This window comes from Rhopalosiphum padi, chromosome 4, assembly GCF_020882245.1.
Source record: "Rhopalosiphum padi isolate XX-2018 chromosome 4, ASM2088224v1, whole genome shotgun sequence".
Taxonomy (NCBI): domain Eukaryota; kingdom Metazoa; phylum Arthropoda; class Insecta; order Hemiptera; family Aphididae; genus Rhopalosiphum; species Rhopalosiphum padi.
Window position 1 is genome coordinate 44,864,552 of NC_083600.1, and position 14,084 is coordinate 44,878,635.

The following is a 14,084-nucleotide window of genomic DNA, read 5'->3' on the forward strand; positions in this document are numbered from 1 at the left end:
TTGTTTCTATAAAATTGATTTTATAATTAAATATAAACAATAAACATAGTATACACTGTAAACTATAATATTGTACAATCCATTTAAATTTCGAAAAAAATGCATGTGGGTTATTGGTCAATTTAAATTAAATTAGTTTTTAGCGATTTACTATTTTTAATTCGTAATACGATTAAATTTATATTTATTTGTCCTATACGAAAAATATGTTTAAGATGCATAATATCTATATTCATTAGACGGCGCATTATATAGTTAATTTCAGTACACCGGAGAATAGGTTGCACCGTCGGCTTAGTAATCCATGCTGTTATTGGAAAATATATGAAAATATATTTTCATTACATTTTTTAAAAAAAAAGAAAAAAGTATGTGTTCATTACGAATGATAATTTAGGAGTATAATTTAAAGGGTATGGGACTTAGTCGTGGTAAAAAAACAAATGAAATATTTTTGAAAAAAAATTAAAAATTGTGATAATATACTATAAATTACTTTATTTCACAAAATTAACTATAATGATTTGCTAAATGTATAATATGTTTTAAAACTAATTCTTTCATGCACAGATTTGGAGTAGATGGGTATAATTTTCATAACAACGCAGACAGCCACTGATATTCGCTCTTTTAAATCAGGTTCACGTGTGGATCTTGAATGATACGTGCTTGCGGGGGTGTGCATCGTAATTCTTAATCACGTTAGTCCTGCGGGGCGTTCGCAGTCGGGTCAATTGATGGCGTTCCTTCGGCAGAGTGGAAAACTTTTTCATGCCGTTAAATGTTGCGCCTCCGGCGGGGGGAGAAGCGGGCGCACGTGCGACGACGACGACGACGACGAATACTCTCTGCGCCCGCTCACGGACTATGTGTATACCCCCACAAATCCGGGTACTGTATTCCACTTACGCGTCGTGCACGTTAAAAAGATTTCCGTGTTCGGCGCTCGCTGTTTAATTGTTATAGCCCGTATATGTACGACGTATATCTAGGCACGGTGGTGCTGTGGATATGATTAGCTCACCTCACCTCTTCCCGGCTGTAACCTGTTCGTCCGCTGCTCTAGCCCCCGCCGTTCTGTCGTCAAAACGCGAATCTCACCCCCGTCACACGCGTCCCCGGAGACCACGGGCGGTCTGCCTACAATGCTATACCGCCGATGCCGTGTATCTACACTATACTAACTCCGAAGATCGTTTAGAAGCGCGCGTTTCATCGTCGAAACTTAACCGTACGAGTTACAACATAATATCATTTTAATATTACCACTGTGATTATTATCGTTTGTCGATCCAGTCGATAGATATTTCGATTCGGACAGCCGAATCATTACGCGTTACGATTTTTCGGCACGACTTTGGTACTTTGTTGGCGTACCTACGCGAATAAAAGCAGCACAATCCCGCACGACGTCTTCGTTAAACGTCGATTTACGTACAGGTGGTGTGCGAGTGTGTTAATGTACCCGCGGTTCATGTGTACTCTCACGCCAATAGGATTTAAACATTCCGCTGCTTATTACATTCTGTACACTTATACATAGCAGGAAAGAAATCGTCTATTCGATTTGCTACACTTGATTAATGAGATCGATGTTATTATGTCAAGGTCATATTATTTTCATCGTTATAAAACATCATATATTTTTTTTGATTTTATAAATTGGTATCAATATACATTTAAAACATATAAATAAATACATAAAAATGAATATTTATACGGACAAATTACATTTTTTTCATAATATGTTTATATTTTTATTCTACGTTCTTTCGCTTTATTGACTCGTTCAGATAATGAAATTAAAATATACTCTGGTCCCAAAAACGAGCCGATAAGTGCGATTACTGTATACATATGTATAAATGCCAGTTTTTGTTGCGGACAACAAGTGTGTGACGGTAAAAACGCTTACTGTTCGCGATATGCTTAGTGAGGTTTTTTATACTTTTTCGTTTTAGTGTTCCGTTTCTAAACCGTTAACCATATTATCATAATAAAGTTGTTTTTGCATAAAACAAGTAAATATATATAATATATATATATATATTACTATGTATGCATAAGTGAGCTTGTACATATTATATAAGAGGCGGCGGCGTCTAGTCAGGTGGACTATTACCACCTCCGACGTCGTTTTATTACGTTTTTGGTGGCTGTGAGGGGCGGGTCACGCGTCACGTCCGTTATGAATGGTCTCGGTTTCGCCGGCGCCCGCACGTCAGATATTTCATCCACCCCTTACTCGGATGTTTCCTATTCACGCAAACACTATCACAGTCATACGCATATATAATGTTAGTGTACACAGTGTGTGTAATACTGTGGTGTATATAATGTATATGTATTATCTTTGTGGCGGTGGCGGCACACAGCCGCAGCCGGACAAGTCTTGTAAACGGGGCAAATTGATAAATTGCCGGCGAGACGCGCTAGAGACGTGGCGCACTTTCACTTCGGTCTCGGTCTGGTTGCGAGGGGCACAGAGGACGAATAAGACTTTAGTTGTCCCCGCGACTCGTCCCGTCCATTGCCATACCACCAAATTAATAATTAAACGGCGCTATGTCAAATTACTGTATTAAACAAGCCACTGCCATGCATAGATAATAATATATAAAACTATTATATCATATATACACGTATACAGTATACTATACACATTGAGATAACATAAAAAAATAAGTGTGTTTACCCTTCGATGAGGTGATGGAAGAGTTTTCCATAGAGTCGTCTATGCTTCCCGATGACTTTTACCCCCCTCCCCCCACAAGCTGAAAAACCCGAGAGCGAGTCCTCTTCGAGGGAAATTCGAAAAATGTCTTCCCCGATAAAGTGTAATCAGAGTACTATCCGATACCCAATCGATTGATAACTCCACAATCTTGATCGATGTCACTGCTCGAAAATAAAATATAAGCAATAAACTTTTCACCGATCGAAAACAGTATAGTAAGCCAGCCGTGTATGTAATACGCTACGAATATAATAGGTCTGACTCTGTTGTTTTAGCGGTATTGTCTGTCTGCTGTGTCGATATTAAAACACTGGTTAACGTTATAGCGTACAATATTCCGATACTGTCAATTCAGTTTATTTACCGTTACGCTAAACAATTTCGATATGTAATTTATATCATACAATAACAGCATATCGGGTTGTCGACATATTATTATACACTATAATAAGTTTAATTAGCTTTGTTCTATTTACCCATCGACCTGTTCAAAGAACATTATCGCTTTAATATGAATATGACTAGATAGTAGTGATATGAACTCGTTACGTTCTATTTATTACTGCAGCATGTCATTTTTCTCCGTGAAACTATCAAAAATATTAATTGTAATTTCAATGAAATTGAAAAACAGAAAAAGCTTGGAAACAATTTTTTTTTTTAATGAGTTCTCATAGTAATTATTATCGTTGAAGTATCAGCTGTACAAAAGTTACTAATGATAGAAGTAATTTTTTTTTCTTAAATTTAAAAAAAAAAGTATATTGAAAAATATTCTTTGTCGACACGCGGTCCTTTGGGATATCCGATATTTGTACGACTACTTAAAGATTAAACGTAAACTCTAACTATAAAGAATGTTGTCAACGATGACCAACAGGATTTTTGGATTTTCATTTCGTAAGTAGAATAAACGATAAGTACAGCCCAATGTAGTACCAACGCCCCTTTTTATTTTCCCTAGTAAAAAGTGATCTAAGTGCATTGCAGTTGTATACGTCATAAACTGTAACTCCTTAGCGCAGAAAAAATAAACAATTTCTTACATACAAATCCGCATTTTTAAAATATTAATAGATATATTAACAGACAGTAACATTTAATTATTATGAACTATGTTTATTTATTCCATTTTGGTTGGAATAAGTAAAAATAGTTAATATTCTTATGATCATGTAACGTTGATATTTCATACAAATTTTAGATATTTATATTTTTGTAAAATACAAATTCTTATATTTTTTATGAAAAAATAACTTTATTAAAATATCGATAAACATATTTTTTATATTTCTCGTGTCAAAATTGTAACCATACGCAGTGAATAAAATAATTGCATCCGTCTTATTGGTCGTATCATTCCAGAATATTTAATTCAAAACGTGTTCATCGCCAAAATTATTATAGTCTCTTGTGTAATATTATTCTAGCCATTGTATAACTGAACATACGCGTATCGTGCCATTAAAAATTTATCCACACCAGTATAAAATGCAAATATAGTTACAATATAAATGATAACCTTTACTTATCAAATCCATATATTTTTTCATAAATTCAAAGAAAGTTCTAGTAAAGGTTGAACATTTTTAGAGATTATGTACATACTATGTATGTCATACTTGTAACTATTAACTATACTATAATGAGTAAAATGTGTTTAAAATAATGTTTTGAGTTTTGTTTCATATACATTTAATACCTATAAACTTTACCACCAAAGTTCTTATAATAATGTTTTAAATGTCTTTAGCCTTTCACTTCTTAGTGAGCGCACAATGATTTTGCTTCTTCATAAAGTCCCATCGATTGTCTTGAAATATTATTTTTTATTTTAATTACTTCAAAAAAATAAATATTAATTATGACTATGTTTTTACATTTTTTATCTTTAATTTTAATAAGAAAAATGCTAGGCGATTTTGGATTCAGTTTTTGAGGTTTTTTTCATTGTATTACACATACATTGAAAAATTCAAAATGTTTCAATTATCAAAAAAAAAAAAAAAACACAGAAATAGGTAAAATATTTTGAGAAATGACATATTTTTCAACATAAATATTTATACAAATTTCAATTCACCACAATATTATTAATTTTAAAAATATTTTGCGTAATTATACTAATTTATTTAGTTTTATAGTTATTTTTATTTTTAGTTTTTCCTGAATGTTATAATTATTATTTTTTACTCAACAAAGTACAACACAAAATATAATTTACTACTAAAACCTACGCATGAAGTTAAAGATTGAATCATTTTTATTTTTTCTGATAAAAAACACATATACATTCTCAGAAACTAAAATGAATTCCACTTATAACTCTGTAATATACTATTATGTTAATATAACATGGTAATCTCGTTGTTAAAAAGGTTAATGGGATACGTTCTAGTTTTTGATTGTAAAACAAAATATTAACACCACAAAGCGTCGTGAGGTAAAATGGGTATGCACAAGTATTTTTAGACACGGGAAAAACGTTCATATCAATGTCTGGGACCGTCGCAACTTACCTACACGTTTTGAGATGGCTGTATTCGTATTATTAAAGTTATTAAAAATTCGTAAAACTGATTTTGATTAAATAGTTGACACCGCGTGTAGACAACAAAAGGATAAACGTCAAGGGAAAACTTTGTCAAATCTTTTTAAATTTACCATAATAGCTCTATTAAAACCTTAAAGAGATAAAAGTTATAATGCTGTTTGTCGGAAACTTTTGGAGTTTCGTTAGATCGACAAAAACTTCAAATTAAACACCGTTTTCGCCGGTAATATACAGCCGTCATGTGCCCACAAAACTAATTTTGAGAAAATAATATTTCGCTAAAATGTATATATATATGTATATATATAAACACACACATTACCATACATTGTATTTAAATATTCTTCTTCTCGCTGATGGTATCCTCAAATTATTCGTGTTGTTTTTATTTTCTCAACCCCGTCGTCGAGACTCGCGGACGACCGAGATTATTTTTCGTCTTTGTATAATTCGCGGTGTACGGCATATTATAAAGCAGGTAATATTATAATGTAAATGTTTTTTTTTTTTCATTCGTTGCTTTTAAGTTAACGTGTAGTGTGCATACTTACGTATACGAGTATGCTTTTGTTGTTTCATCACCACTCCCTCCGGTTCGCTCTCATTTATTCTCTGCCACCGATACGACGTCGACGACGACGACGACCTTCATTACTGTTTAATCGGTACCGCCGAACAAAGTTTCGCTCGCGGGGTTAATATACAGTGTGGGTAGGGAGTAAGTCAATCGAAAATCCAAAAAGTTTCGTATACCGCGGCGATTTGCTCCGCGCGCGCGTTAAAACTTTATCGCCCCGTAATCTCGCTCGACTCTGGGGGTAGTTTAGAGAGGGTACGAGCAAGATGAATCTTTTGCCGGCGCGGTTGACGACGCGCGAGTGCTTACGCATTGTTATAGGTATACACGTCGTATATTATATTATTATTATATTAAATCGCTGCGTATACACAAACAACACGCTCGCGCTTCACTGTGTACACGCGTATATTACTCGTATTATACGCTTCCGGTTGACAATCGTTGGCGAAACAGGTAAAATGAGATGGTGGTGGCAATGGGATTTATTTTACACCACCGCCGCTAAACGGGAACTTATCCCGTGGCTAAATAATTAATTTTTCCGAATCACTCGATCCCGCGGAATTTATTATTACGAATAAATTGTGTAAAATATTATAATATGGTCGGTACAATACATACACGACCGTGTCTGCATAACTGGTACTTGTGGAGTTATGGTTTAAAACAATATTCACGGTAAACATTGCAGCGTATTAATATAAATATTAATTTTACTATTATATTCGCAAAAAAAATGTTTCTAGTCACGTGTCGATGATTTTTAATTTGCATAATTTTAACACCCGGAATTGATAGGAATTACTGAAATATATTTACGAATCGTTTAATCAATATTTTAAAATTATATCCATTCACTTCTAAATCAATTAACATTATATTTTAATATGCATTGCACTTCTCGTTAGGTATAAATTTCAAAATAAAGAACACAAAGAACTTACTAATACCTATTGTATTTTGTATTTTGCAGTCCATCCAGTGATTTCTTCACCTAGTCAGTTGGTCGGTGCTCCGAAGGGCACTGAAGTTAAGTTAGAATGTAATGTCGAAGCATTCCCAAAGTCTATAAATTACTGGGTCCGAGAAAGTGGTAAGTAATTTTAACCGTATCAATCGTATTGATATTTATTATTATTATTTTTCCATTATACTTAATACGGTTATGTCAGTTTATATTGAACACATAGTACATCATTAAACTATAATGTTTTGCGCGATGCTATTTGAAACCGAAAAACAAATTGCATCTCGTGAGTCGGCTCGAAAAAGCCAAATTAATTGATTACATTGGTTTTTGGCATAATCCTTAGGGTCTTAATCTGGGTTCAAAAAGGCCACGATTCGCAAAACGTTCTAGCTATAAGGTCTACGCTGTCCCATTCGTATTATAACGACGGGAATAGCTTTCAAATAAATCGAAAGAACTTTGTGAATGTTTCCATTCTCAAAATTAAAAATAATCCTTATGGACATTGAATTAAACGTAAATTTAATGCATATAAGTCATATAAATATATCAAATAATGTCTATGCGTACTTGTACCTTGGTGAATATTTATATTAAATATATGTTTGGTATGTGCATATTGAATACAAATGTTATTATTTTTTTTACAAAAATAATAAAAACAATTAACTAGCTTTATATTTATATTGTATAATCAATGAGAGTATGATTGTGCATTAAAAATCATATTTATTTTATATTGATTTTACAAAAAATACGTATACACATTGTAATATAAACACTGTAAGTATTTCATTTTAAATATGGTTTTCAATAAAATTATTTAAATCGTAAAATAAATCATCTGATTTTTTTTATTTAAATGATATCTTTTTAGAGTTTGTTTTTTTAATGAAATTACCGCATTATGATTTGTTGGGTAAACAGTTTCCATTTTGTATTATTTCTTGTATTTAACGAATGAGCTCTAAAGAAAAAAAAATATTTAATTTTCATTCTAGAAATATTGACTAGTTTTTCTCAGATTTCCTTAGTCTTCGTTAAATATTTACAACATACTTGTAGATAGTCCATAACATATTAGTTTTTTTTTAATACTTAAAATTACATTTATAATTAATAATTTATTTACAACAACGTCATGTCAAAAAATAAAACCAGTTTACATTTGAAACTTTCCAGAATCTGTTAATAATAATGATTGAATGACAAATATGTACCTACCTAACTTGTCACATTAAACTTCGCAGTTTGAATAGAAAACTTAATTCACATTAATATACAGATATTATATCAGAATTTTAGAATCCAAGTATAATTAAGTGGTTTGAGTAAATGACAAATACATGTTTACGTAAATGTTAATAACTACATCGTGTCAAAACCGTTACGTTGAAATATAAACAACACCTATTCAATAAACATCACATACTAAAATATTGTAGAATAATAAATTGTGGTGATATTAGTGTTAAGCAATAAATTACAAATATTTAATACGGGAATAATAATTAAAAGTTATGATTTTATTTCTCAACTACGAATTAAAAGTTATAAATTATACTTTTTCTTTCGTGTTTTTTAATAACAGTTTAACTGCATTTAAACATCATAAAAAAAGTTTTTATTCCAATGCTATGCTAATAAAATGGAATTTTGAATTGTTTTAATTCGTGACATCGTCCGTTGGGAGTTCACTGCCGTATTAAAATTATGAATGCGTTTTACAATGAATAAAAATCTCTATATTATAATAACACAGAATATTGTTGGTACCGTTGGCATTGCCAAAGGCTGATATTTATATATTTATATAAGCCACTCAAGTAAATATATTTTTATCGATTTACCTGTTTTTCGCAGATTTGTTTTTACTTGGTCGAGGTGGATTATAAGAGAGTGAATCCCGTGAAAAAATTGGGCAAATAAAAGAAAGTTTGTTTTAATATTTATATTTATATATTTATTATATATTTGTTTGGCCGAGAAAGTGGTTAAGGGACTGGCGATGACAGCTTCTTGGCTAAAAACCAGTCCTCCTTCCTGGGATCATTTATGGCTTTGCCAAAATACCCTCGGTCATGTTTTTAATCGACCTCACACCACCGTAGGAATATTAAGTAAGCTCACGCCCGCCTGGCTGTCCCTGTTTAATTATTGAAGCCAAGAATATTTTATTAATATTTTCGTCGCTTCAGATTCAGTCAAGTTCGTGAGTAAGAGTGAGCGAGGGAGAGAAATACGTCGTTACTACAACGACTCCATTGTTTATTCTTTTTATTTGCCACCCTACGTCTTCGCCCTCGTTTGGTAGCATCATAACAATACCGTAAAAATAAAAAAAAAAATATAAAATACTCTAAAAGTCTAGAATGTCAATATTATGTTTTAATAAAAAACGTTCTGTGGTTTGTTGTCACTGAGTACACTTTGATTGTCGATTTGTAATATACATAATTCAGTCTATAGACATATTTGTGTACAACTCTATGCATACAACACATTGTATCATAAGTCCGGTATTACCCTAATTACCTCGGTGGCAAATCAATATTATATCTGACTGCGAATTTTCCATCAGTCTACTACTGTGTGCGTATTTATACATATTTTATGTAACACTATTATACCTTATAACTGTATGATATCTGCAATTCTTAACGAGAATAATTATAGGTAGTATAATGTTTTATCTGGTATTGATAGTCTTAAAGTTGAATGTTATATTTGGCGATACTGTTCACCCAATTATTCATTTTTTTGATTATCAATATTACATCGATATCACGAAATCTGATAATACATTTTAGTTTATTATTGTAGCCGTCAAGCATTAGATTTTATTGAAGATTCCATTCAGGTCATGGTCATGCTGTGACATTATCTCTCATGATTTCTTTTTTTTATGGTACCTAATACGAATGCATTTTTTAATATAGCTGAAACTTTATTATTAGAATTATGGCGGAATTTACAATTTGCACGAATTTCAGACCCGGTTATTTCTTGGCTATTATATCTTGAATATATACCTGCTTTCTGTGAATAGCTGAACCACAAGCGTATTCTTTGTGCAAAATAAAGCCCCAAACAATATTGGAAACCTTTAGAAATTGGCTTTTGGCCATAGACAATATACAATACACGTATGCCATTTAGATACGTTTTCGTACACCTATATGCGATATTATTATCTTATCTAACATATTATTATTTATATTCTACACACTAAAAAGAAGGTGTTGACTCGTATTCACCCTTGGATTTGTATTTTGTACTAAATATGTTAACATTTACTGTTCTTATAAATTAGTGACACGATCTTTTTCCATTAAAATAGTATTACTTAATTTTAGTTGATTATCGCGATATAACTGAAGCTATTACATTATATTATTTCACTATAATGCAATGCAACGAAATTAACAAGTAACTGTACTTTTTTTTAGTCAGTGTTGATTTAAGGTGGGTATGTAAATAATGATCATAATAAACTAAATAAACGATAAACGTAACATTGCAGATTTATTTTGAATTTATTATATTTAATAAGGTTTTAGATTTAAACATATATATTTTATAAACATTTAAAACAAACAAAGCATTGTTTAGTTTATAATTTTTAAATACTATAAATAATCAATTTAGTCATTTAAAATTTTAAAGCTGTTTGCAATCAAAATCTAAAAATTTAACTTTGCACAATACTAAAAATCAAAAATTCAATCGGTTGACGATAATACCTAATAATTATTATATAATATAATCTATTTATTTATTATTAATCATATTATATTAATGTATCTATTGTATTAATGTAACTATTATTTTAATTTGTTATTATTATTATAATGTACTTGCAATTATACAATTTATCAATCAATAAAATAAAATACATAAATAAGTAACTCCTCTGTTTATAATTATAATAAATTATGTTACAATTTATAACATATCATAAAAATCAATTATGTCTTATAAGATGTTTTTCTAGATTTTTCTTCCCATTACTTTAATACGAGTACGTCTCAAATAGTCACTTACTCAGTTACATTCTGTATTCAGACAATATTTAAAAATAGTTCGCCGTTATTGTAAATATTTTAATAATTTTAAAAATTTAAAGTTTTTTTTTTCACGAATTCTGTACTGAATATTATATTATTATATAATATGTGTAGCCTAGCCATATATATTTTTAATGCACTCCAAATTCTTGTGCATTCATTCAGATATTAATAATATAAAATGTATATAAACATAAATACGAATCTGTACAATAAAAATGACAAACAATTGCGTGGCACACACACACACACACACACAAACATATTTGACGTACTTTTTAAAAACCTTTGTACCAATTTATTTTGATATAATCGCAGTAGTCGATCGAAACACGTTCTACAGTTTGCCACGAAATTTAATCAAACGAAGCGTATCGCACGAGGTTTTGTATTATATGAATACAACAGCATATTACAACAGTGGGTGTCTGGAAGCATTTGATTCGATAACGTTTTAAAGGCGGACGCCGAATTCTTAGGCGATTCGTTTTGATTAAGACTCATAATCTGTACAGACAGCCCGGTACTACGCAGGTATCGTTCCCGTTTTGACGCGTACCTGCATAATTTATAATCATAATTTATAACGCGCGTGCGACACCATATTTTTATGTTTACCGCGAGTCGGCGTCGGCGGAGGACGAAACGAGATGCTTTCACCAATACCCGCCATAGACCGGAAAACAAAAGACGTTTTTCACCCTTGGTCGTAGATTTTGTGACTCTTATCTCGCGTGCACGCGAACGAGTGTGGAGTGTACGTTGTGGCGTCGGGGGTGTATAGAGGTCTCCGTCACGCGCGGTATAGTTTTAGTGCAGCGAGACTGCGGACGAACGACGACGGACGATAAAACCTCCCTCGGGACGTTTTTCGCGTTTGCTTTTTGCATCTGGTTTGGTTTCATTGCAGTCTTACGGTTTATAATAACGTACAATGTACCACATGGCTTTCGTGATATTATGTATACATCTCCTGTAATACATCGTCTTGGGACCTATACATGTATAGTACTATATACATTGTATAGCCGTTACCGCCACGATTTTACTGAGAATTTCTTAGTTGCAATGAAAAGAAAAGTAACAATCGAGCTCGGACTCGATATATAGGTATAATAATTATGGTATTATTTAAAAAAGCTCGAAAACCAAACGCTTAAAAGCGTTGATGCAAACACTCGCGTACGATGATGGGAGGGGAAGAGAATTAATGAGTCGTTATATTGATGTAACCACTTAGATTTCCACTCTTAAAAAAGCCAATAACGATTGAATTATGATGACGATATATTTTTTTTCATATTTTAAAATAAAAGTTTACTTGAGCTCTCTAATAAAAAATATCGTTTTTACAAAAATACCGCTGTTATTAATAATATTATTATAACGTTGATGCAGTAGTGTCAATTTATTGCCTATACGATGCTCTGTCTTATAATTTTTATTAATAAAAATAAAATCGTTCTTACGTGCGTCAGACATTTGTGGCTAGGTCTATTTAAACATTTAAATTTATCATCTGTGTGATCAACAATAATACCAAATCAATATTGATTATATCGTGTCATTATCTTTTGTCTTACTATATCGAATGACGAATGTTAAATATTTAGTGTTATTAAATATATTAAAATAATTAAAATATAATTATATATTATAGTTCACCGTTGAAAAATTAATGATTATTTTTATTTTTGTAGGTGATATGGTAATAACAAGTGACAAATATCAGACAAACAGCACGCACAAATCTATATTCGAGGACCAAATGGTGTTGACCATAAAGTCGGTAGAGAAGTACGACTTGGGGTCGTACAGGTGCATAGCTAAGAATTCTCTTGGCGAAGTAGAAAGCAGCATCAGATTATACGGTAAGTGTCCAAAAATCATAGTATTTGTCACCGACACGGGAAAAATGATAGTAGAAAATAAAAGGATGAATAAATGACGTGTTAATAGCTGTTAGGTGATTTGAAGGAGGAGCATATTATATTACCGTTTACTCTTGAAAACTTATCCGTTAGCATTGAGATGAAAAAATCATTTTTCTGCGTTACCATATGAATAAACGACCTACGTCCTGTTGCATGAAAACTTTTGGGTCCGACACCCCATTTAATCAAAAACCATATCAGTTACCATCTATTATAAGTGTCCTTTGTGTTGTTTTTTAGACAAATAACACGATGTGATATTATAATATAGCCGCGTTTCGTGTTCAGAGTGTTATTAAAAGTTTTACTATGACTAATAATATTTTGAAATTTATATTCGTTTCGTTGCAGACATGACTATCCGACCTTATGGTGCAATCCTAAGGGAGTGGACTAGATTACAAGATTATATAGGGTGTAATAGAAAAAAGTATCTTCCGAATTTGGCCTAAAATAGTACTAGGATAATGATTGGGGAACACCAAAAAAAGAAGAATGAGTCATATCATATGACTCGTATGTGACCCAAACTAAGAATTATTTTTGTATTACATAATCCACATGCACTTAGGTTTAAATGAATTGCATTTCCTAAGGTGCATCAAAACGTTGGCAAAGTGAATTGTATTAAAAACTAGTTAGGAGATTTTTAAAATATTATATTATTTTCAATTGTTGTATTAATTTAAAAGTCAAAAATATTTTGATTTTTTTTATTAATAATTACATCAACAATTTATTTTTGATTGGTTCGAATTTTCTGTTATTATCCTCGATAAATATGATTTTTTCTGGTTCATCAATCTATATTTTTTTAGGTATTTAATAAGATAATCAAATTGAAATTGTGTAACAATTTCTATTTATTTTAACATTTCTCATGATAGATATATAGCCTGGGAAGTAAATTAAATGACGAACGCATCAAGCATATTAGCAATAACACTGCTGACGTACTTGGACAATTAAAAAGCTACAGCTTTGAAAAAGGGACGTACTAGGGAGACGCCCATATAATAAAAAAACTGTTAATAATAATTAAATAGCAGTTAAATGCATAACTAATGTTGGTCAATTATATTAGTCAGTTTTTCAACTATTAAACTTATATATTTATTATTATATTTATATCTCGAAAATGTTACAATCACTGCATATTTGGTATTAATAATGAAAAATAAGTAATTTAAATGTTGACTTTGTTTACTCATGTTGTACTTGTGGAAGGACATATTCAAATTC

General features: G+C 31.4%; 1 protein-coding gene across 1 annotated transcript in view; it reads left to right on the forward strand.

Annotated features, from left to right (window-relative positions):
- Positions 1-14,084, forward strand: part of LOC132930089 (lachesin-like) — an 85,424-nt gene that overhangs the window by 68,587 nt on the left and 2,753 nt on the right. Inside the window, exons 7-8 of the mRNA XM_060995758.1 lie at positions 6,845-6,964; positions 12,609-12,779. Of these exons, the coding sequence (XP_060851741.1) occupies positions 6,845-6,964; positions 12,609-12,779 (291 nt within the window). The remainder of the gene's footprint in view (positions 1-6,844; positions 6,965-12,608; positions 12,780-14,084) is intronic.